Source organism: Acinonyx jubatus, chromosome E1 (genome assembly GCF_027475565.1).
Source record: "Acinonyx jubatus isolate Ajub_Pintada_27869175 chromosome E1, VMU_Ajub_asm_v1.0, whole genome shotgun sequence".
Classification (NCBI taxonomy): domain Eukaryota; kingdom Metazoa; phylum Chordata; class Mammalia; order Carnivora; family Felidae; genus Acinonyx; species Acinonyx jubatus.
In genome coordinates this window covers 30,728,669-30,750,158 of record NC_069397.1, presented here as the reverse complement: position 1 = coordinate 30,750,158, position 21,490 = coordinate 30,728,669, and the positions used below count along the sequence as shown (strand labels likewise).

The window sequence follows — 21,490 nt, the reverse complement described above, 5'->3', positions numbered from 1 at the left end:
TAACCTAATATTCCATCAAAAGTGGGCTGAGCTTCTGAATTCTGTAACAGTGAAACATTGTGGACCTAGTCCCTTCTGCCTCTTTTTCTAGCTAATTGACTGTTGCCCTAGTAACCAGAGAGGCCATCCAACACCAGAGCTTAATTCTGTATAATGCAACCCTGAACAATGTCCTGTGTAGAGAGCAAAATATTCAAAAGCAGGAAGGCTTATAAGGTTTTGTGGGGTTTTTTTGTATTTTAATTTTTTTCCTCCTGTCTTTTTTATTATTTAACTTTTGAATACATGCTTTCTTAAAGATATAGTTAGAATTCTTGTGGCAGAAGATAAGAAAGCTTTTTCTAAAAACTGTAATCATATTTAAGATATGAGGCACCTTTTTTAATACCAGTTTCAGTTTTTTTGATATGTGTGAAGATAGCTCCAATATTCATCACTGGCTTTGATACCTCCACGAAGCATATCTTATGCCACATTTCACCTCTAGAGTAACACAAACTGGGTTTCCATTGCTGTTCTCCAGCTTTATAACCTTAGACCACCAAGTTAACCTTCCCAGACTTTGGTGCTTTCAGAAAAATGAGGGTAATAATCTTAGGAGTTGTATAAATGCTAAGTTGAATAGCATAGTGTATGTATATTGCTTAGCACAACCCCAGTTACATCATATGTAAGCAGGCAGCCCTAAGCCTTATTTGAAACTGTGTTCAAGCCCTCTTTGACCAATAAAAGTCTCCGCTCTGACTGGAGTGTTCAGAAACACAATTTGAGGGTATGCCTTTTATAGAATTCTTTTGACAGTTCCTTCTTTTCTTTTTCTAAAAAAATTTTTTAGTATTTATTTATTTTTTGAGAGACAGAGAGCAAGTGGGGTAGGGGCAGAAGGAGGGGAAGACACTGAATCTGAAGCAGACTGCGGGCTCTGAGCTGTCAGCACAGAGCCCAATGTGGGGCTCAAACTCATGAACTGCAAGATCACGACTTTAACTGAAGTCAGATGCTTAACTGCCTGAGCCACTCAGGCGCCCCTCCTTCTTTTCTAATGTCATTGTTCTTAACGTTTGACAGAAATTACGGATGAGCATGTGCTTTCTATCAGAAAATACTCTTCTGAAATTAAAAAGATAAACTTTTCTTTTCGATATTCAAATGGAGGTCATATTTATTTTGCTTTAAATGACTGCCAACATGTCTTTTAAAAAGTCACTTACCTAACTCAATAAAATCTTTAATTTTGGGATTGATCCCTCAGTGTAGTCTAAGAAGCCAGCTAAAAAGGGAAATCTGTTCAGTTACCTTTAATAAACCTTTAAATATATTTAAATTATATGTTGAAGGTATTTTTCTTCCTTCTACAACAGAGAAATAAGCACTATTGCTGTAATTTCTTCTATGGTTTGTTTTTATAGAAAAAAAATACTACAGATAACAGAATCCATTTGATTGTTTTCCTATCATCATACTTTTCTAAATGTCGTTACTGGTATGTACTGAGTACATGGGGTTATCTAGATCTAAGAATTTGATTTAACAAGTAGTTTGAAGAAAAAGTGGGCATAGATCCTCTAGGCTAACCTGTGAGTGCTAATTTACTTTATCTTAGGGATCCTGCCTTTCAGATGATCACAGTTACCAAGGAAACGGGCCTTGGTCTGAAGATCCTTGGAGGAATTAACCGGAATGAAGGCCCCTTGGTATATATTCAGGAAATTATTCCTGGAGGAGACTGTTACAAGGTAAAAATTAAAATAAAAATAATATTTCACCAAAAACCAAACCTACTAGTGGTGAGGTTTGTTTTCCTACTACATCAGTAAATTTTTAGTATTAATTGAATGTCCCCAGTGACTATTTCTCAGTGAAAGATCTTGTAAGAACTGGAAGATAGGCCTTTACCTTCAAGGAGCTTTAACCTAACAAATAAATAGGAAGTAAACATGAAATAAATTGGAAAATAACAAATTTGAGAATCTTTTTTTTTTTAATGTTTATTTATTTTTGAGAGAGAGAGAGAGAGAGACAGTCTGCGAGCAGGGGAGGGGCAGAGAGAGGGAGACACAGAATCTAAAGCAGGCTCCAGGCTCTGAGCTATCAGCACAGAGCCCAACACGGGGCTCCAACTCACAAATGGTGAGATCATGAGCTGAAGTCAGACACTTAACCAACTGAGCCACCCAGGTGCCCCCAGACTTCAAACTCTTAACTAAAGGTTATATATTTTTAATAATATACTATTTAACTCTTATCCAAAGTCTGATTTTGAGAAATTGTATTTGAAGGCATGTGATCTCTCCACTGCTGAATTTGGATTAAGTCAGATCACTTAAACTGGAAGTACCTTCATATTTAGCCTCTCCTAAATGCAAAATATACAAACTCAGCATGTAAATTCTGCTCATCTCTGAATTTGCAGTAATTCTTGTTTAGTTTGTTATTTATATCACGCATTAGTTGCCCACATGAGAAATTAGATTTAGATTTAAGACCAGAAAATATCTTTTTTTTCTTTTTTTACAAATTAGAAAGCCTTACTCCCCTCTTTGTTATAAGAAATATATAAATCATGATTTCCTTTTTGCTCTGGTTGCTAGAAAGCTCAGATCCACATTTGAAGTACAATATCAACAACTTAGTTAACAAACTAGTTACTATATTTTCATTTTCATTCCTCCTGAATTTCATTTGCCATATCTGTTTTACTAATGTGATTCTATCTGTCTTTTGTTGAAAATTGCCTGCAGTCCTTTTTGGAGAGATATAGGATATAAAGAATTTCATAAAATAATTGTATTAACAGCAAGCTATAGAGCATGAGAAAGGATCCTTTTAACATTAAGTTTATTCATATTGTTGTTCTTTTAGTTATTTTGATTCAATAAATAGTCCTGCCCTTACCTCCACCCTCACCCCAAACATTTGTTTAGCAAGTAGTTTATCTAGGCAACTGGATTTTTATTCCCCTTGTTAGGAAAAAAAAATTAGTTTCGCCAATAATTTCAAAATTAGTAGAAATGATTTCAATTGTTTCAAGCTTGTTGAGATAATAGGATACACTTACCATGTTGTAAGTGTTATATAATAAATTTAGGATATATAATAATACAGACTTTTAGCTATTGAATTTAAATTATTAACCAAATAAAGTTTACTTAAATACTAAAGTGTTTAACAAATTCAAACAAAAAATAAAATTAGTCTTGTAAGAATTGAGGTGTTTATGACTGCTTTAGTTGAGGGACGTGTGTGTGTGTGTGTGTGTGTGTGTGTGTGTGTGTTCACTATAGCCAAGTTATTTCTTAGACCACACTTCATACAATGTAATGATAGATCATGGTATCCAACAAGTGATAAAAATTTGCTATTATGATACGTATCAGTTTGTGCTTTTTTATTCCAATGAAACATATTTATAGTTAAAATAATAAAGGGATAACATGCTGAGGGACACTTAATCTGCTATCAGTGGTAGCAGACTGGGAAATTAAATACTTTCTCTTACTGGTTTTTCTTAGAATTTCATTGTTTAGAAGGCTATCAAAAAGTAGTCATTTAATGGACTATATTCTATATTTACCACTAGAGAGCAGCACAGAGTTATTAATGTTCCTTGACAGTATCTGGTCAAGTCCAAAGGAAGAAAACAGCCAAAACAGAGAAAGGTGGAGACAGAGAAGAATAAATACACTTGCAATGCTCACACTCATTTTTGTATACTTCCTCAAGATGGAGACTTACATGCATATTTATTCTGCAAATACAAATTGGTGCAGTTTTATTTTTAAATGTTTTTATTAAGAATAGCATTTACTGTGTTCCAAATACTGTTAGGCATGTTAATAAATTTCTAATCTGTGCAAAATTTCTGCATAGTAGATGCATTCATACAATAGGAAACACAGGCTCATAAGATTATCCTTATTAAGTTGCTGAACTGAGCACCTTCATATTTTTAAATGCATATGAGTGCTTTCACTTGCTCTAATTATAATATTCTGTTGTTTGAGAATTACAGTATAGGTAATCCCCAAGTTTATAGATGGATTATATTGCATTTATATTCCCAAACTTCATATGTTAGAGGGCTATTGGAACTCAGAAGAAATCTTTAATTAATCACAGCTGCCTGAACCCTCACCCCCACCCCCTTACACATGCATGGATGTTTTCCTACTGGGAAATACAAAATACAGTACTGGTTCCGTAACCAAAATACCATGTTTCTTTGAAAAACATATTCATACTTGGGGCATCTTGACAATTTTTCCATTGCAATAGAAGGAAAGATTCTTCCAGCTCAAAGTGTTAGAGACAGCCTATAGGATGAGATTAGATGTACTAGGTACTGAGGAAATATGAGAACTCCAAGGCCCTTTTCACCCCACCAGCCAGTTCCATATCAGTCTGGAGTCTTTAGTGTTCAATCTTAGACCTTTTTCTGGCTGAGATACTCCTTTGAGCTTCATACTCACATGTCCAATTGCTTGGTCAGCATTTCCACTTGGATCTCCTTAAGGCATCTCAAACTCACTGTAGTTGAGGCAAGACTCATGATAGTTACACCATACCCTCATCTGGCCATCTCTTCCCAAAGAGAGCTTCTTCCTCTGTTCCCAAACTTGATGAATGACACCTTCCAGTTGTATCAAGTTAGAAAACCTAACAGCAACCTAACTACTTCCTCTCCCTTAACATTCATCCCCAGTTTTATCAGCACATGCTGTTGACTTTTTTACTCTCTAAATATCACTTGAGCCCATCAGTCTTCTTGATCTCCACCACCAGCACATAGCTTTTAATCAGATCTCACAATAGCTTTGTCTGCTTTTATGCACCATGCCTATTTCCTCCCCAGCCTATCTTACTAATATTCAGTTGCCTGTATCACGTGACTTCTACCCTCTATTTCTCTGGCTTTCCATCTTTATGCTTCCAGAGCGGTATTTTTTCAGTTTCCTGAAGTTCTTTCTCATATGCTGTACCCTCTGACTCAGAACACACCCTTGCTGCCGCCGCCATGACTTCCAAATATCTATTCAAAGACTAATTCCTGAGGAATGTGTTCTCGGTGCCCTCCAGCTTAGGCCAGGTCTTTTTTCCAATATGTGCTCCTAGATCCTGTTTCTTTCCTGAGATATCACCGATCTCAGTTTGTAAACACACATCCATATCTGTACTTATTTTATCAACTCTGTCTGAACCACAAGACAGTATGTTTCCTAGGTGGGAGGATTCTATCTGGTTTTATTCACAATAATATCCTTAGTCCCCAAAGTGATGCCTGGCATAAACTAATTGCTCAGTTAATATTTATGAATGAATGATCCCTTAGTCATTCTGTCATGTTTCTGCCTGTTCCCCATTCCCCTGCCACCATCTGGCTCCATACCAAGTCCCCTTCTTCCCTTGTCCTTTGCGTTATATTCTGGACACAAACTTTCTTTGAAGTTTTCACATGTTTTTGCTTCTTTATTTTTCTAATAGTGTAAGGAAAGCAGGCAGTGATCAAAAGCTTTTCTTCAAACCTGATACTACATTTCATATATCATTTAACTGATTCTAAGACCTATATTAAAGCACATACATATAAGCTCTATGAGATGAGTCTTACAGTCAATTTCATAGTGTAATTGGCAGCATTTTCTTCTCTTAGTGCTGTGTAAAATAATGGCTATTTTACAGTCAATGTCATCTTAAATTTGATAAATTCAGGACCTTTTTTTTTTTTTAAGTCAAATCCTGTAGGTAAAGACAGCGATCACACAGATGTAGATACTAATGGTTAAGTCATTGTTCACAGAGGATCGAAGTAGGACATATTTATCTTTCAGAGGAAGTCTGTTTTCAGAATGTGCTGATCCTAACCATGGAACTCGGACCAAGGCCTCTGGATGACATAGTGTCTAGAAGCCAGTCCCATCACTGGAAGCTAAGGAAGTAGCAACCCAAGAGGGTTCACTTTACAAGTCATTCTTTTCTCTTTTGCCATTATTACTACTGTCTGAGCCACCTTAATTTTCTCAGACTGTTTTCTGGCCCTGATTAATTTATTGTGGGCTTATTGTGTACCTGGCTGGGGGAAACAACCATGAAAAGGACATGGTTCTGGCCAACTGAAAAAAATCAGGGCTGCTAGTTTGGAAGTCGCTGGATTAATGTGCTCTAATAGGAGAGAAAAAGCTATGTGGACAAATAGGGACAGCACAAAGTAAGTGTAATTACTGAGATAAGTAAAAGTGCTTTTGGGGAGAGAGGAACAGATAAGTAATTCCAGGCGATTGGGGCAAACTTATCTCAGAGCAAATGTTTGTACTTGGCAGTGAAGTTTAAGTGCCAGTTCATCAGGTGGAGAAGTGGTGGGGTAGGTGGTGTGAACAACATTTTCTGAGAATAGATTGAAGAATTTGTATGCTGAGGAGGGAAGGTGGATGGTGAGGCTGGAGAAAGTAGATTGTAGGTAGTTTGTTGTGCTGAGTCTGGGAAGCTAAGGAATTTCAACTTTTCCTACCCATGGGCAGCCTTTAAAGGTTCTTAATTTGAGGAGTAAATAGGATTAAATTTGCTATCAATACGAAAATTACAACAGGCATGGAATTCTGATTCAACTCACCTTTATATGACACCTACAGTGTGCTAGAATTTCATCGATGTTACTTAATTACTAATAGCAACCTTGTGTGACAGGTATTTATCTCCACTTTACAGCTAAGAAAATGGAATCTCATAGAGATTAAGCGTCTTGCCTAAATTCATATTAGTAACTGGCAGTAAAAGAAGTTGACAGTTTCTGAGAGTAATGGGAAAAGAACGGGAAGTCTTGCAGGAGCCTTCCTTAGTATTCAGGAATCCAGAGTTAGTTAAATCAGAGTCAGGCTGTATAGATGGTTTCTGATAACATGGTAACATGTTATTTAGAAAACTATATAATGGTTATTGTAAATGAACAGTGCTAGTGGTTTTTAACAGAAGTGTCTAAATGGTCAGGGATATGTTATGACTTCAACATCTTTGTAAATGTCAGTGCAAAAGAATGCAGACCCTGAAGGTGGGCATGTGAAAGGGCTTGGCGCCTTGCCTGGCGCCTTATGCAGTTGCTCAGTAACTGCTGAATCAGAACCCAGACAGTGTGGAAGAGGCCTCAGCATGTCCCCGAAGTTAGTATCTTCACATATACATTAATCCAACTGGGGCAAGATTCACTGGTTTTGAATGCCAGACTTTTACGGAAATAGCTGTGTTTTAGTTTGCAGGTTCTGACTTTTAAACAGGTTCAGAAATTCACATGATCAGCTAAGATCTTATTCTAGGAGGCAAAGAAAAAAAAAACGCTGTAAATACTTTTTAGTAAAGGAAAAAATATATAGAAACACCAAAAGCTGCAGTTAGAGGGCATTATTCTTCCTCCCTTTTCTGACTCTTGTCCTGATGGAAAATGCTACTTCGGTACCTTAGTGTGCTTTAATATAAGATACATTAAATTGTGTTCATGGGAGCTTTTCCCTCTGTACTGCTAATAGTGTACAGTCTGAGAGGAAAATGTGGAAGATAGCAGGTCTGCTGAAACCCTGTTGCCTACCTGTTTTTTTTAATGTTGATTTGTTTATTTCTTTGAGAGAGAGAATGCGCGAGCACACTAACAGGGGAGGGGCAGGGGCAGGGGGCAGAGGATCTGAAGCAGGCCCTGTGCTGACAGCAGAGAGCCCAATGCAGGGCTCAAACTCATGAACCTTGAGATCATGACCTGAGCAGACACTTAACCAACTGAGCCACCCAGGTGCCCCCACCTATGTGTTTTCAGTAGCCTTTTCCTCTGCAACCCTGACAGCCAGCTGTGGTCTATATAAGATACGTGGATACGGGAGCTCCCTCTAACAATTTTTAATTCAGATCTATGTTTTTTGTGGATTACCTCTTGTGCCTCTCCCAGCCCCCTTCCCCTCTTTCACTCTCTCTCTCTCTCTCTATTTGTTTATCAACATCTAGCTAGCAAGTTGTAGAGCTCAAATTAGCATTCGGGTCTATCCGGCTGCCATACCTCCTGCTCTTTCCTCTTCTGTCCACTGTGTCTGAAGGCCCCTGCCCAAATGGAAGAACTGCCATCTGACAGTATGTACTGTCTGCCACCCTGATTCTAAAAAGTCCTTTTTTTTCCTTGTCAGTGTCCTTTAATTTTTTTTTAATGTTTTTTTTTATTTTTGACAGAGAGAGACAGAGCGTGAGCAGGGGAGGGACAGAGAGAGAGAGAGAGGGAGACATAGAATCCGAAGCAGGCTCCAGGCTCCAAGCTGTCAGTGCAGAGCCCGACGTGGGGCTCGAACTCACGAAACGTGAGATCGATCGTGACCTGAGCTGAAGTCAGACGCTTAACCGACTGAGCCACCCAGATACCCCTCCTTGTTGGTGTCCTTGAAAGCTTTGCTCCAGTGAAACAGCTTTCTTCTGTCTACGTTTTCCCCTTTTCTCTCCCTAAATTGTTGCCAGGCTTTGTGATACAAGTCAATAGTAGTATAGCCATTAAATTTTAGTTGTAATCTACCTTACTGAACTGATTCCAATAAAGAGCTGTTTTGTAGATTCCAAATGGCCTAGGGCTGGATTTAATAATGACATTTATTTAATTTCACTTACTTATTAATTTATTTTTAATTAGATTAAAAATTTCTCTATTTGACCCTTACTTCCAATATAGAACTAGAATATAAAACCAAAACATAATTCAGCTAGCTAAACACATTGTTGGGGCAGATATTATGAGCTCCTTTTTATTTGGGGGGGATGGAGAATTTCTTTTCTTTTTGATGATGTGACATTTGACACATATAAATGGAGCATAAAAATAGAATGAACACCTATGAATCTGCTTAGAGTTCACTTAGAGTTACTTAGACTTAAGAAGTAGAAAATTTTAGGTACTACTCAGGCTTCCTGTGTCCATTCCCTGATCACATTCCCCACCCTTTCTCCTGGAAATAAGTACTCTAGAATTTTGTTTATTCTCCCCCATTGTTAGCCTTATCTTTTTGCCTGTGGCAGAAAGGTTGTTTTTCTTGTTTGTTACTGTTTCATCTTAACCTTGGGTAGATAGCTGTTCTAAAACAAAAATTTAGCATATTAAATTATAAGCTAATGTACATAAATGTCTAAGTATGTCTGGATAGAGTTGATTTACATGCATATGTAACCAAAGTCTGTAATAAGGTTTGGGCCCAGGCAACTACAGAACTGTGTTTATAAAATCTTATAAAACAAGCTCTTTTGTTTTACTGAATATGTAGTATCCTTCTGGTAGGTACTTTGCTTTGTCTTTTCCAGCATTACTATTGTGTTTTACTCCTCATACATTTGTCAATAGAAGGGGGGAAAATCACTTGTCAATATAGCACTTGTGTTGTGTTCTCTGACTTTGCTAGTTATATTTATAAAATTGAAATTTTCAAATTTTATGTATTTTAAAATCAAATTTTTTTTAGTTTAATTTTTTGAGTAATGTTCAGAATTTAGAAGAGTTGTAGAGTCATGCATTTAGGTTATAGTGTCTTTTACATAGTATTTGAAATGACATTTCCATAAAATTTTTTGATAAATATTTTATATTTATTTATTTTCCTATGTACTTAGTATTCAGTGTAAGAGGTAGCACTTGGTATCTTTTTTTTTAATTTTGTTTAATGTTTATTTCTGAGAGAGAGAGAGAGAGAGCGCGCCAACAGGGGAGGGGCAGAGAGAGAGGGAGACACAGAATCCAAAGCAGGCTCCAGGCTCCGAGCTATTGGCACAGAGCCCGATGAGAGGCTCGAACTCACAGATCGCAAGATCATGACCTGATCTGAAGTCAGACGCTCAACTGACTGAGCCACCCAGGTGCCTCACTAAATATCTTTTTAAAAAACAACAAAAAAAAAAATAGCTATTGTTATTTAGTAGTGAAGTAACTATAGATTACCATTATTATATATAATGAAGTTCAGATTGAAGATCAGTTAGTTTTCCAAGGAATATATCTTAGAATATATCGTAGATAAGACTTTGAAGGGAGATATTTCCTTGAATTTGTAGAACTTAATTAAATGCCATTAGGGTGAAAATCTAGCTCTTTTAACCATATAAGCTTCTTCCCTCATTACAGAAATATTGCCTTCTATCTTTGAGAATAATTGAGACATGTCTTAGGAGCTGAAAATGAAAAGAGCTCATTCTTCTTTTCCAGTTTGAATTAAGGAAAAGGACAGGTAAAGACTGAGAAACTTAAATTAAATTAAATGAAATCTTGTCATCAGTAGGCTCTGTTCTTACCCAGTTAGGCTAGTTATAGCCAGAGCTAGGTCTTAGCAGACAATGCAAGGCAGCCGGTTAGAAGTGGTCATCCTTAGTAGGACATGAGTAAAGCTGGATATACAACCAGCTAGACCTGCATCACAGGAGTTATGACGGATCCAGTAAAGAGCTGAAATATGGGTAGGATCAATCTAACTAAGATCCTTGACTGAATTTTTAGAAGTCTTACTGCGGAGGGGCGCCTGGATGGCTCAGTGGGCTAAACGTCTGACTTGGGCTCAGGTCATTATCTCCCAGTCCATGGGTTCGAGCCCTGCATCAGGCTCTGTGCTGACAGCTCACAGCCTGGAGCCTGTTTGGGATTCCATGTCTCCCTCTCTCTCTGCCCTTCCCCCACCCATGCTCTGTCTGTCATTCTCAAAAATAAAGAAACATTAAAAAAAATTTTTTTTAAATCTTACTATGGAATGAATCTTACCAATTTGGTGGGATGAGAGATGCAGGAATGCTCAGAAACTAAAGTGAATGAGTCTTGCACTCTGAAATATTCTAGAATTATTTCACTGTATCACAGAGTCAGAGCTGTATCTGTCTCATACGTAGTACCAAGCTTTTAAAACAGGTCTTTTCCTGGTGTGCCAGGCAGGCTGTGTCTTAATCTAGGCATATATGTATTCATGTATGTCTTCAGGATTCTTTAGTGTGCAAATTTAGCCTGTGTATGCACGAACCATTCCATTTCATCCACATGTAGGCAAACTAGCTAAAAATTTTTGCTATTGAGGTTCTTTGTCCAGTATTTTCTTTTCACTCTTTTTTTAAGAGACTGTTGACTAAAATTTTTCTTTGGTTTGGTTACATCAGTTTTTTTTTTTTTTAAACCATCATTATTAGTTTCTTTATATATATTACTTTTTTCGTTAGGATGGACGTTTGAAGCCAGGAGATCAACTTGTCTCAATAAACAGGGAATCTATGATTGGTGTATCCTTTGAAGAAGCAAAAAGCATAATTACTAGAGCCAAGTTAAGGTAACTCTCCTATCCATAAAGTAGAATGAGTTTTTTAACATGTCTTCTCAAAAATAGTAATTTAAGAGACTTAAATACTTTAGACCCTAAAAGAAGTATATTTTCATAATATTTGAAATATTATCTTAAAATTCAGTTGTGCCATATCCATAACCTATCCATAAAGTTATTGCTTTTTAATGCTAGGTCAGAATCTGCTTGGGAGATAGCCTTCATAAGACAAAAATCGGATGGCAGTCATCTAGAAAATCCATCTTGTACATCCCTTTTACAAGCTTCAGGAGAATATGGACTGCAAGCCTCAACATTTAGCCTTCTTCCTTCTCCCCCTGAAATACTAATTCCAAAGACCTCATCTACTCCCCAAACTACAGATACCATTTTATCTTCTTTTAGGAGAAATCAGGTAATCTTACATTTCTCTGTATATTTATCCGGTCTGTATATTTTTACGTTTGTTACATACACATAGAATTATAATTTCGGCAATGCAGTTTATTAACATTTTGGTATTTACTTGAAAGATCTTTCCTTTTTTTCCTGCTTAAGAATTTTATGCTGTGCCGTGTCAATAATACAGTTTTTTAAGTCAGTGTGTCTTTGGTTCAGAAAGTCAAGATCAGGGAGGGCCTTGCAAAGATATGCCTAGATAGCACTCAAAACTGTGTTAGGCATGTCATATTTATTTTCAGAAAGTGTCTAATGGTTTCTTGTTATTCCTATTTTCTGCTTGACTGAAGACAGGCAGTCTACCTTTTTGTTCTTAGCTTATTCTCCTGCACAGTGAGACAGTAATCCTGATTACCCAGTGTAGGTGGATATGGTTCCCTCACGTGTGTATGCTAATACCTAGTTCACCCCAGTAGAATCACACAGAAGGAGGAGTTTCTACATCAAAATCAGCAGTTAATTACTAATTGCTGCAGTGCCCTAACAAATCAAAGTTAAAACAAATAGAGCATATACTCTTAAATTCCATGTTAGCTATAGAACAAAATAGGAAACTCAGGTAGGCTTTCAATCAATGGAATAAAATTCATCAAAGGTAATTTCAGTTTCAAGTGCCTGCTAATAAGATGCAGAGTGTAAGATTATCTGTCAGCCTCTTCTACTTTTTTTTATTTGGGGTTATAATACCTTTCCAAAGATGGTACATGGCCTTATGTTTTGTTGTCCTTGGACAGCATAGAGCTGAAAGCAGTTGTTACCTTTAATTCTGAAATGCTTTGCTTGAAGATAAATATACCAAAATTTTAGAGATTTCATATTTTTTGGACCACAGCTTTAATCTTATAAACCATTCTTTTTATGTTAACATGAGCTTCTAGTCTGGTCTTTGACCTACTTTAGAAAATGACATTTTATATTCTTCCTTTTCTTTCATAGATAAAAACTGGATACAAGAAAACAGAACAGACTCCAATTACTTCTTCAGAAAACAGCCCTACGGATATGTCTAATACAGGTAAATGCACATTTAATTCCTCTTTACTGTTATTTCTTTCAATTACTCTTTCTCAACGAGGAGTACATAATGTGACTTAATAGACTTTAAAGAAGGGTGCATTATGCCCTTTTTCCTTCAATGAATAAAAGAGTAAAATGAATGTATTGTGCAGTGGTCCTTGTTAGATTATGATTTTTATTAGAAATTTTCCTTAACAAAGAGTTGAAATTTTAAGATGCATTATCATAACGGTGTCTGTGAAGCTGTAATAACCAATGGACTGTTGAAACCAAATAATGTAAACTCACCTTTAAATCAAGATTAGGCTGCCTTGTCCTTTTAGTGAAATACTGATGAGGTTTATTAAACCCACCTTTAAGAGATATTATAGATAGGAGCATAGCTTAAGAAATATGTTTTTTTAAGAAGAGATTATTATAGATGTAAGTTAGAAAGAACATCAATGTTATGAATTGAATATTATTGCTTATGATTACCATAAAATGATTTACCGACTTTTTAAAACAATAAAGTATTAACTGTGTAACCTACATAAGAAAAGAATTTTTATCAAACTGTAAAGTATCTGTTAGTGGCTGAGATATCAAGAAAAAAAAGCCTTCCTTTTAAATTATCTCCAAAAATTAAGTACTACAACAACAATCAAAAAGCCATGCTTATAGAAAGGAAATTTTAATTACATATGTTAAAATTATAATGCAAACTGTTACCTGTATATTTTAATTTTTAATGGCATTAATCTAGATCAAAATTGTAAAATAAGGACAAGTTAGTATAAATTATATAGTATGATAGTCCACTTGGGCTACTGTAACAAAATACCAAGACTGGTTGGCTTATCAACAACAGACATTTATTTCTAACAGTTCTGGGGGCTTGAAGTCCAGGATTATGGTGTTGGCAGGGTCCTGGTAAGAGCCTTCTTCAGGTTGCAGGCTTACCTTCATGTCCTCATGTGGGGAGGGAGTAGGAAAGCCTGTGGGATCTCTTTTATAAGAACACTAATCCCATCCATGAGTTCTTCTCTTATGACCTAAGGCCCCATCTCCTAATGCCATCATCTTTGAGGGTTAGGGTTTCAACATGTGAATGTGGGGAGGACACAAACATTCAGACCACACAGCACACAGGCACCACACTTAACAGGAACTTAAAGCGGATTCCATAGTGGTTTCCTCTGATTTGGAGCAGTATTTACCAGTGGGTCGGCAGCAGTCTTTAGCCATAAATTATATGCCTTTTTACTGGGTGGAGTCTGTTGACTCTTAGAAACTTTATTAGTATTATCCCCTTAATGTAATTAATTTCTATTCTCTGGATGTATTGTTTTTTCTCATGTGAGAAAAAAAAAAGATAAATGAAAAAAACAAACGATGGTGAGGATACATTTATATAACATGTTTTTAATTTTGAAAGTAATTGAGGGGCACCTGGATGGCTCAGTTGGTTAAGCATCTGACTTCAGCTCAGGTCATGATCTCACGGCTTATGAGTTCGAGCCCCACGTCTATCTCTGTGCTGACAGCTCAGAGCCTGGAAACTGCTTGGGATTCTGTGTGTCTCTCTCTCTTACCCTCCCCTGCTCATGCTCTGTCTCTCTCTCTCTCTAAAATAAAATAAACATTAAAACAAACAAAAAAAGAAAGTAATTGAACTACTCAATGCCTTTCAGTCTTTTATTAATTCAAGAAGCATTTACTGAGTATGTCCTGTATGTAGAAAACACAGTTCAGTAGGAATTATGAAGGAATTAGCATATTTTGCATGAACTATTTAATAGTCTATGGTGAAATAAAACATGGAGTTAAAAAAAAAAAACTTTCATTATTCAGATTAGAACATATATACGTATGTGTCTATTTTATTGAATAACTGCTGTTTGCAGTGTTCTTTGTTAACTGGAGCAGGATGTGAGTGGTCTTCATGCTCAGAGGAACATACTGTTTTGTCACAAACAGTGCAAAGACATGAAGGAAGTGGATTGAGGAGAGAAATGGACTGAGCGTGGTGTAGGGAAGGCACAGGTTCTGAATGCAAATGTCAAACCCAGACGTTCATGTCTTTGCTCCTAAATTATCAGCTGTGTGACTTTGAAATAGTCGCCTAGTGGGTCTTTATGAGTTAATACTCCTGTGTGAAATCATGCACATCAGGCACTTAGCACTGTAATTGGTACATAGCATATGCTCAGTAAAGTTTGCTGTTACTAATATTACAGAACCCACAGACTAAGGTGTAGCTCAGATAATATTCCAGGGCATGTTTTTAGAGCAGAAGCAAAAGCTCCCATCCTTTAATTCAATTCTGCACCCTCCCGCCACCCCCCAAAACTAGTACATAGTAAAGGATTTGTCACAACATGCAGAAATTTCTTAGCAAAAATCAGACATCATCCAGATCTTGAAAGAAGTGGTAAACATCATTCGATGGATGAAGGAGATCATCCCAAGTGAAGAGGTACCATGAGCAATAGTAAAGAACTAAGGACCAGCTGGGTGTCAGATGATCCTAGGAGGCAGATCTGATTAGAGCAAAGGGATCCCAGAGCGATGAATAAAATGAAGTAAATTTGCATCAGTGACTAAAATAGGCAATACCATATTTTGTAATAGAAAAATGATTTAATGAAAAATACATTTGAGTGAGTAAGCTGTATGAAAAGTAAATATTAAAATGCAATTAAAACAGAACAGTGTCCTAGGGTAGAATTAGCATTGAGTTAGTCCTAGATTTTTACTTTCACATAAATGTCGTAGGCCAAATGTTTCTGTGGGGGGAAAAAAAACCAAAATCAACTCTAAATTATCTCTAGGTAACTTATCTATGTTGTGATTTGTCTGTTATAAGCACTTAATTACAGATTGTTCCCAAATTAGACCATTAACTGTCACATCTAAATTCCTTTGGCCAGCTGGTATTTATTAAAAAAATGTAAACAAGTTTTAATGTTAACCTCAACAAAAATTAAACTTAATTGAGGCAAATCTACCTCTGTTCCCATCTCAAAATTATTGCAAAGTGTAAAACTGGTTAGAATTTTAAAAATCCACACGCTAGTCGAATATGGTTTTAACAACTTTTCTATTATATAAATTTATTTCAGAACCCACAGCCATTTGGATACCTATTGCCATAAGGTAACCAACACATGATCTTATAAGTGGGCTGAAAACATACTAAAGACATTCCTAAAAAAATTAGTAAAGAATTATTGCATGAAGAAATGTTATCGTTGCTTTAACTTTGCCATAACACAAACCACAGTCCTCCCACACTAAGGTTTTAGAACTGAAACCAAATAGTGATAGGGAAAGATATCCATGGAGGGTTCATGGTACAAACCAAATGGTTTTGATCCTGCCCTCTTAAACATTCTCTTTCTTCTCCTAAAAAGAGGAATAGAAAAGAAGATCCAAGAGAATAATAAGCCATCCTTTGAAAATCCTCACTCCCCTAGAGAGGAGCAAATCAAGAGCTTGAGGCCAGAATTGAGAGATGTCACTGGCAAATGGGAAAAGCTGTCTGTCTATGGAGGCTTTTCAGGTCAAGCTATTCTGAATTACCAAAGCATGCCAGATTTATGCACAAATCCTCCTAAGGTTTTGACTCAAAGGTATAGGTTTAGGGGAAGGTCATCTGAAAGAAAGTGAGATTTTGTTAAGCCATGATTGCATATTGTTCAATGGGGGGTTAATGTAATTTTACATTAAATCTTTTAAAATATTTTGCTTTGTTAATATTAACAGTATTTGATAGTGTTCATTAATAGTTTTCTATGGTTTTTTATTTTACCTTTACAATCCCAGTAAGGTGGACTCTTTTATTCTACTTTACAGATGAGAAAACCTGATAAAAGATACTGAAAACACTTAAGAATAATGGCTTTGGGGCACCTGGGTGGCTCAGTCGGTTAAGTGTCTGACTCTTGATTTGGGTTCAGGTCATGATCTCACAGTTCTTGGAATCGAGCTGTGCTGACAGCATGGAGCCTGCTTGGGATTCTGTCTTCCTCTGTCTCTGTCCCTCCCCGATTCTTGCTTGCTCTCTCACTCGCACTCTCTAAACAAACAAACAAACAAACAAACAAACAAAAGAAAGAATAATAGCTCTGGGAGTCACAAGAGTTTAGAAACCTGACATGGTCACCTACTAGCTATGTGATCATAGGCTAGTTTCTTTATGTTTTTGGGCCTTGATCTCTTCATCTTTTCAATGGGAATAGCAACATATATGTCATATGGTTATAGTAAAGCTTAATGAGTGTATCTATATGAAGTACTTAATGCACTGCCTAGCTAAAAGTAAGCGTGAATAAGAGCTGATCTTCTGTTAATTTCCACTGTTACACACAGCAAATTTTTATGCTTAGATCTAGGAGAATGTAGGTGAGAATGAAGGTCTTAGTGTGGGTTGGATGCTGTGTGTGTCCCTGTCCTTCCCTCTCTGTCTGCTCTCTCTCCCTCCCATCCCCCATTCCTTCCACACATTTACACTTGAATTGAGTAATTCACTCCCAGGATTAAGATTATTGGTCTGAAATCATAATTAAGTTAGCTTGGGTCCACCTAGTATTCATGTGCCTTAACTGCAGGTCAGGCACCAAGCTGAAGGTCATTGTCAAGCCTCACAAATCCATACCTTAAAAATGAAAAATAAAAGTTCGACTTATCTGCTGTTGGGTCTTTTATACCACTCCATGCCAATCTTTTGTGCCACACTATAGGTTTGGCACAGAATTTCACTTAAGAGAAAAAAATATAGATACAGATATATAGATATATACTATTTTTTGTCTCATAGCTAAAAATTAGGTATCATGTTAACAAAAGAGACTGCTGCTTTTATCGGAATTGTATAATAGAAGTCTATTATACTAAAATCACGCTTGCTTAAGGTTTGATTCCATTTGAAACTAAAAGTCAGTAACCATTTTTTTTATGATCTTGACACCTATAAGCTATATTCAAGATTTTACATAGAATGTTAAGGATGTGTTAAAGGTTTAGAGGAAGACTATTTATTTTCATATGCGCTTCTTATGTTCTTAAGAAAGAGAATGCAAATCATTTTGTACTTAGAGACAGATGCTCTGAGAAATTTAAAAAAATTAAAACACTGCATAAAGATGTGACATTTCAAAAAGTTTTTTCTCTTCCTCTTGTTTCTATGTAGAACTAGTAAAATACCATTTAGAAGTGTATTTAGAATAGTGACAATTTAGATGTAAGGATTGACATGAATTATAGGAATTTGTTTCACAAACTTTGGCATATTAAAACAAATAATTTTTCGGGGCTCCTGGGTGCCTCAGTCGGTTAAGTGTCCGACTCCTTTGATTTTGGCTCAGGTCATGATCACACGGTTTGTGAGTTCTAGCCCCACATCGGGCTCTGTACTTACAGTGCAAAGCCTGCTTGGGATTCTCTCCCTTTATCTCTGCCCCTCCCCTCCTTGCACTCTCTCTTTCTCTCTCTCTGTCTCTGTCTCACAACATAAATAAACTGAAAAAAAATAAAACAACACAACAAATAATTTTTCAAGGTCTAGTCCCTTGTGGTGTCTGGTCTCGTACTCATGCAGCAAGGACAAAGGCACATCTAAATTATCAGTCGAGTTTGAGAAGGTTGTTAGGATGGGTGAGAGGTGTATGAAATTTAATTCTTGAAAGTCCATCTATGCTCCTTGAAATATAACCCTCTGTAAAATAAGAAATAGGATTTTTGGTTCCAGAAGTTCTGAGTCTATCATACTTAAGGTGCAAACTTGAAACAATTTGCATTCATGAGTTTTTCCTTAGTACCTTCAGAACTCCCCTAACAAAAGCACATTTGCCTGTCAAAGAAGTATCACGATCTTTTTGAATTCCTAATACGATTTTACTTAGTTTGGAAGAAAAAAGACTTCAGTTTACAACGAGTAAGACATGGTGCTGATGGGGTAGTGGTAGGATATATGTTTGTCTTTTAAATTAATATTTCCATGGGACTTAATGCGTAATTGGCCATTCTTTTTATATCATATCTTTTAATGCTTAAGTGAAGCTGATTTATATAATACATTTTAGATTTAAAGAAAAAAAAAATCATGAAAACAAAAGTGAAAACTGCCAACTGATTAGCCAGAATTATTTTTGAACAGCAGGAACCCAGAACACATTCTGTCAAATGAAAAGTTCTATTCCAATTAAATTTCCAATTAACGTGCACCCTGTTGTCTCCTAGATATTGCCCCTGCCTGGACTGATAATTATGGACCACAAGGAAAGAAGATTTCCCTAAATCCTTCTGTTCGCCTTAAGGCAGAGAAACTGGAAATGGTAAATACTTTAAATTTCCCTTTTTCTTCCATAAAACAACAGTGAAAAAGTATTCTTATTCTTTGAGAGGATAAAGAACTAAAGCCATTACTTTCTTGAAGAGTTAACTTATTTGCAATTAAATGAATGGCAGTTTGGGTTTTAATTATTTATGTTTGAGTTGAGCAGCCAACTCAGGAGTACAAAATAGAAATAAAACCTTTGGTAACTAAATTGACACCAAATTAATCAGTTTCCTCCTGTGCAGGAGTAAGACAAATGTGATGTTTTACAATGTAGAATCAAAGGGAACATGGAATAAATTATGACAAAGTGTATGTAAAAGCAGTAAGTGCAAGGAAACAACTCTCCATTATTTAAGCTTTTAAAAAGCAAAGGGAAACTAAATCCTAAACAACAAAATAGTCAGATGCTCACTAAATACAAAGAAGATGGTAGAATGTACTTAGAGGTGCCAAAAAATAGTCCTGGGGAGAGTAAAGTATTGTATGTAAAAGAAACCTAAGGTGATTAAAAAGGAAGAATTAAAAGTAGAAAAGCATTTTAGAGCTTTTCCTGTCAGGTCACCAGGGAGCTTACAGCAAAAATGTGCCGTGTTTTTTGTTTGTTTTTTAATATAAAAGTGGATATAGGGCTGAAGGTCCACAGCCTCTGTTTTGCTGTCAGTTCTTGTGGATAAGGATTTTTTACATTTTAGGAGGAGTTGAAAATGCATAGCTACAATCAATACACATTGCACTTATTCCCATATTCACATCTTTGCATGGTCCTATACCAGTGCCGTTTTCGTAGTCAATTTAAATCTTAGCCATTGTTCAAATTGTAACTCGGTTCCAGTCCCTGTGTCTATTATAGTTGTTTCCCTTGTTTTGCACATCTACATCACTTAACATCACATCGTAGTGCTGAATAATCTTATGTGTATTTTGTTTTGACAGTGAGATAAAGTTTCTTCACAGCAGTATCTAGTACACCCACCACTGTTTAAACACTTGGTTTGTGCTCATTAAAACTTTCCCATTATTAAATACTTAAGGTATCTCCCTTAGATTTTCAAACTCCTGGCTCTCTTCTGCTAACGTGTACTCTCTTTTTATTGGTGGCTGGATTATTTGAGGTTTAAAAAAATCTATAAATGACTAAAAAATAAAGTCATTGTTTTTTAATGATGTTGCTTTAATATGCATTTCTGAACATCCAGTATTTAACACTAACCATTTCTCTGGGTAAGGAGAAAGTTATCCAGTTAATAACTACTTGGCAGCCTTTGTTCTTTTATTTGATTTAAGCTTTCCTAGTGATGAGGGAGCATAGGGCAAGCTGAGGGCAAAGTACAGGCTAAGAGCATCCCCCCCTCTAGGTGGGATGTGTGTGATACTCCTCAGACACTCCTGGCTGCCCAAGAACTGGGGAAAGGAAAGAAAGCAAGTTGTTGACTGGTAGAGATCACAGTCATGCAGGATAGGTGTCTGCTTCAGTTTTACGGGTAAATTAGTAAACTGCAGGTAAAAGGCAATCTTATCCATACCTAATCTCCAGAAACCTATACACTCTGTTTCCTGGAGCCCTAATATCACCCTCATCAAGATGTAAGGGGGTTTAAGTGCTGGCCATGGTGATGTGGGAAACAAAGGCAAATGAAAAATTAAATTCCCTTACTGCCTACAGTCCATTGACAAGTCCTTGAACCAGGCAGAGTGACCTCCCTCTAGGAGCTCAGCTGCCTCAATGATGACACTTTGCTAGGGACAAAAGGGAATCTTGGCTTAACATTAGTCCTGACACCCCATCCTGTAAGTCTACTTTAACATATAAAAATTCCTTTGGTAACCTTCCTTTATCTCAACTCCCACAAGATACATGCTGGCAATCATACTCCAAGCATATGACTCCCTGATGTACATCTGAAGGGTCTCATGACTAGATTTTACTAAACAGTAATAAATAGCATTTTCCTAACAACAGCTAGCCCCTCAAGGTCCTGCAAACCTTGCTTCCAAAATTCCTTAGAGACTTACACTGTCCCTAACCCCCTCCCAACCTGAGGGTAGACAGTTACCCGTCACAACCCCAGTGCAGCTCTTTCTGCCCATGGGTCCTGTCCCCGTACTTTAATAAAATCACCTTTTTGCACCAAAGACATCTTCAAGAATTCTTTCTTGGCCATCAGCTCCAAACTCCCATCATCACCCCATAACCGCATGACTAGCACATGCTATTTTTTAATCTAATTATCTTAGAGATAAGAAAATCATCTAAATTTATACAGACTCCGAGAAATTTGAGTTGTTTTACTGTTGAATCAGAATTTTTAGGTTTTGGTCCTCCTTTTAGCCTAAACAAATTGTTTTTCTGGAAAAATAAAATGGCAGTTTTACAGTAATGGCAACCCATGTTCTGTGT

The 21,490-nt window shown here is 36.6% G+C and overlaps 1 protein-coding gene across 11 annotated transcripts in view; it reads left to right on the top strand.

The window, feature by feature from the left end:
* The window catches only part of STXBP4 (syntaxin binding protein 4), a 166,939-nt gene that overhangs the window by 17,990 nt on the left and 127,459 nt on the right, over positions 1–21,490 (top strand). For 6 of the 11 annotated variants that reach the window (XM_027034161.2, XM_027034163.1, XM_027034160.1 and 3 more), the window contains 5 exons: positions 1,604–1,736; positions 11,197–11,303; positions 11,490–11,709; positions 12,690–12,768; positions 18,993–19,087. In XM_027034161.2, the coding sequence (XP_026889962.1) occupies positions 1,604–1,736; positions 11,197–11,303; positions 11,490–11,709; positions 12,690–12,768; positions 18,993–19,087 (634 nt within the window). The remainder of the gene's footprint in view (positions 1–1,603; positions 1,737–11,196; positions 11,304–11,489; positions 11,710–12,689; positions 12,769–18,992; positions 19,088–21,490) is intronic. The other 5 variants (XM_053212450.1, XM_053212453.1, XM_053212454.1 and 2 more) reach the window with 3 other exon arrangements.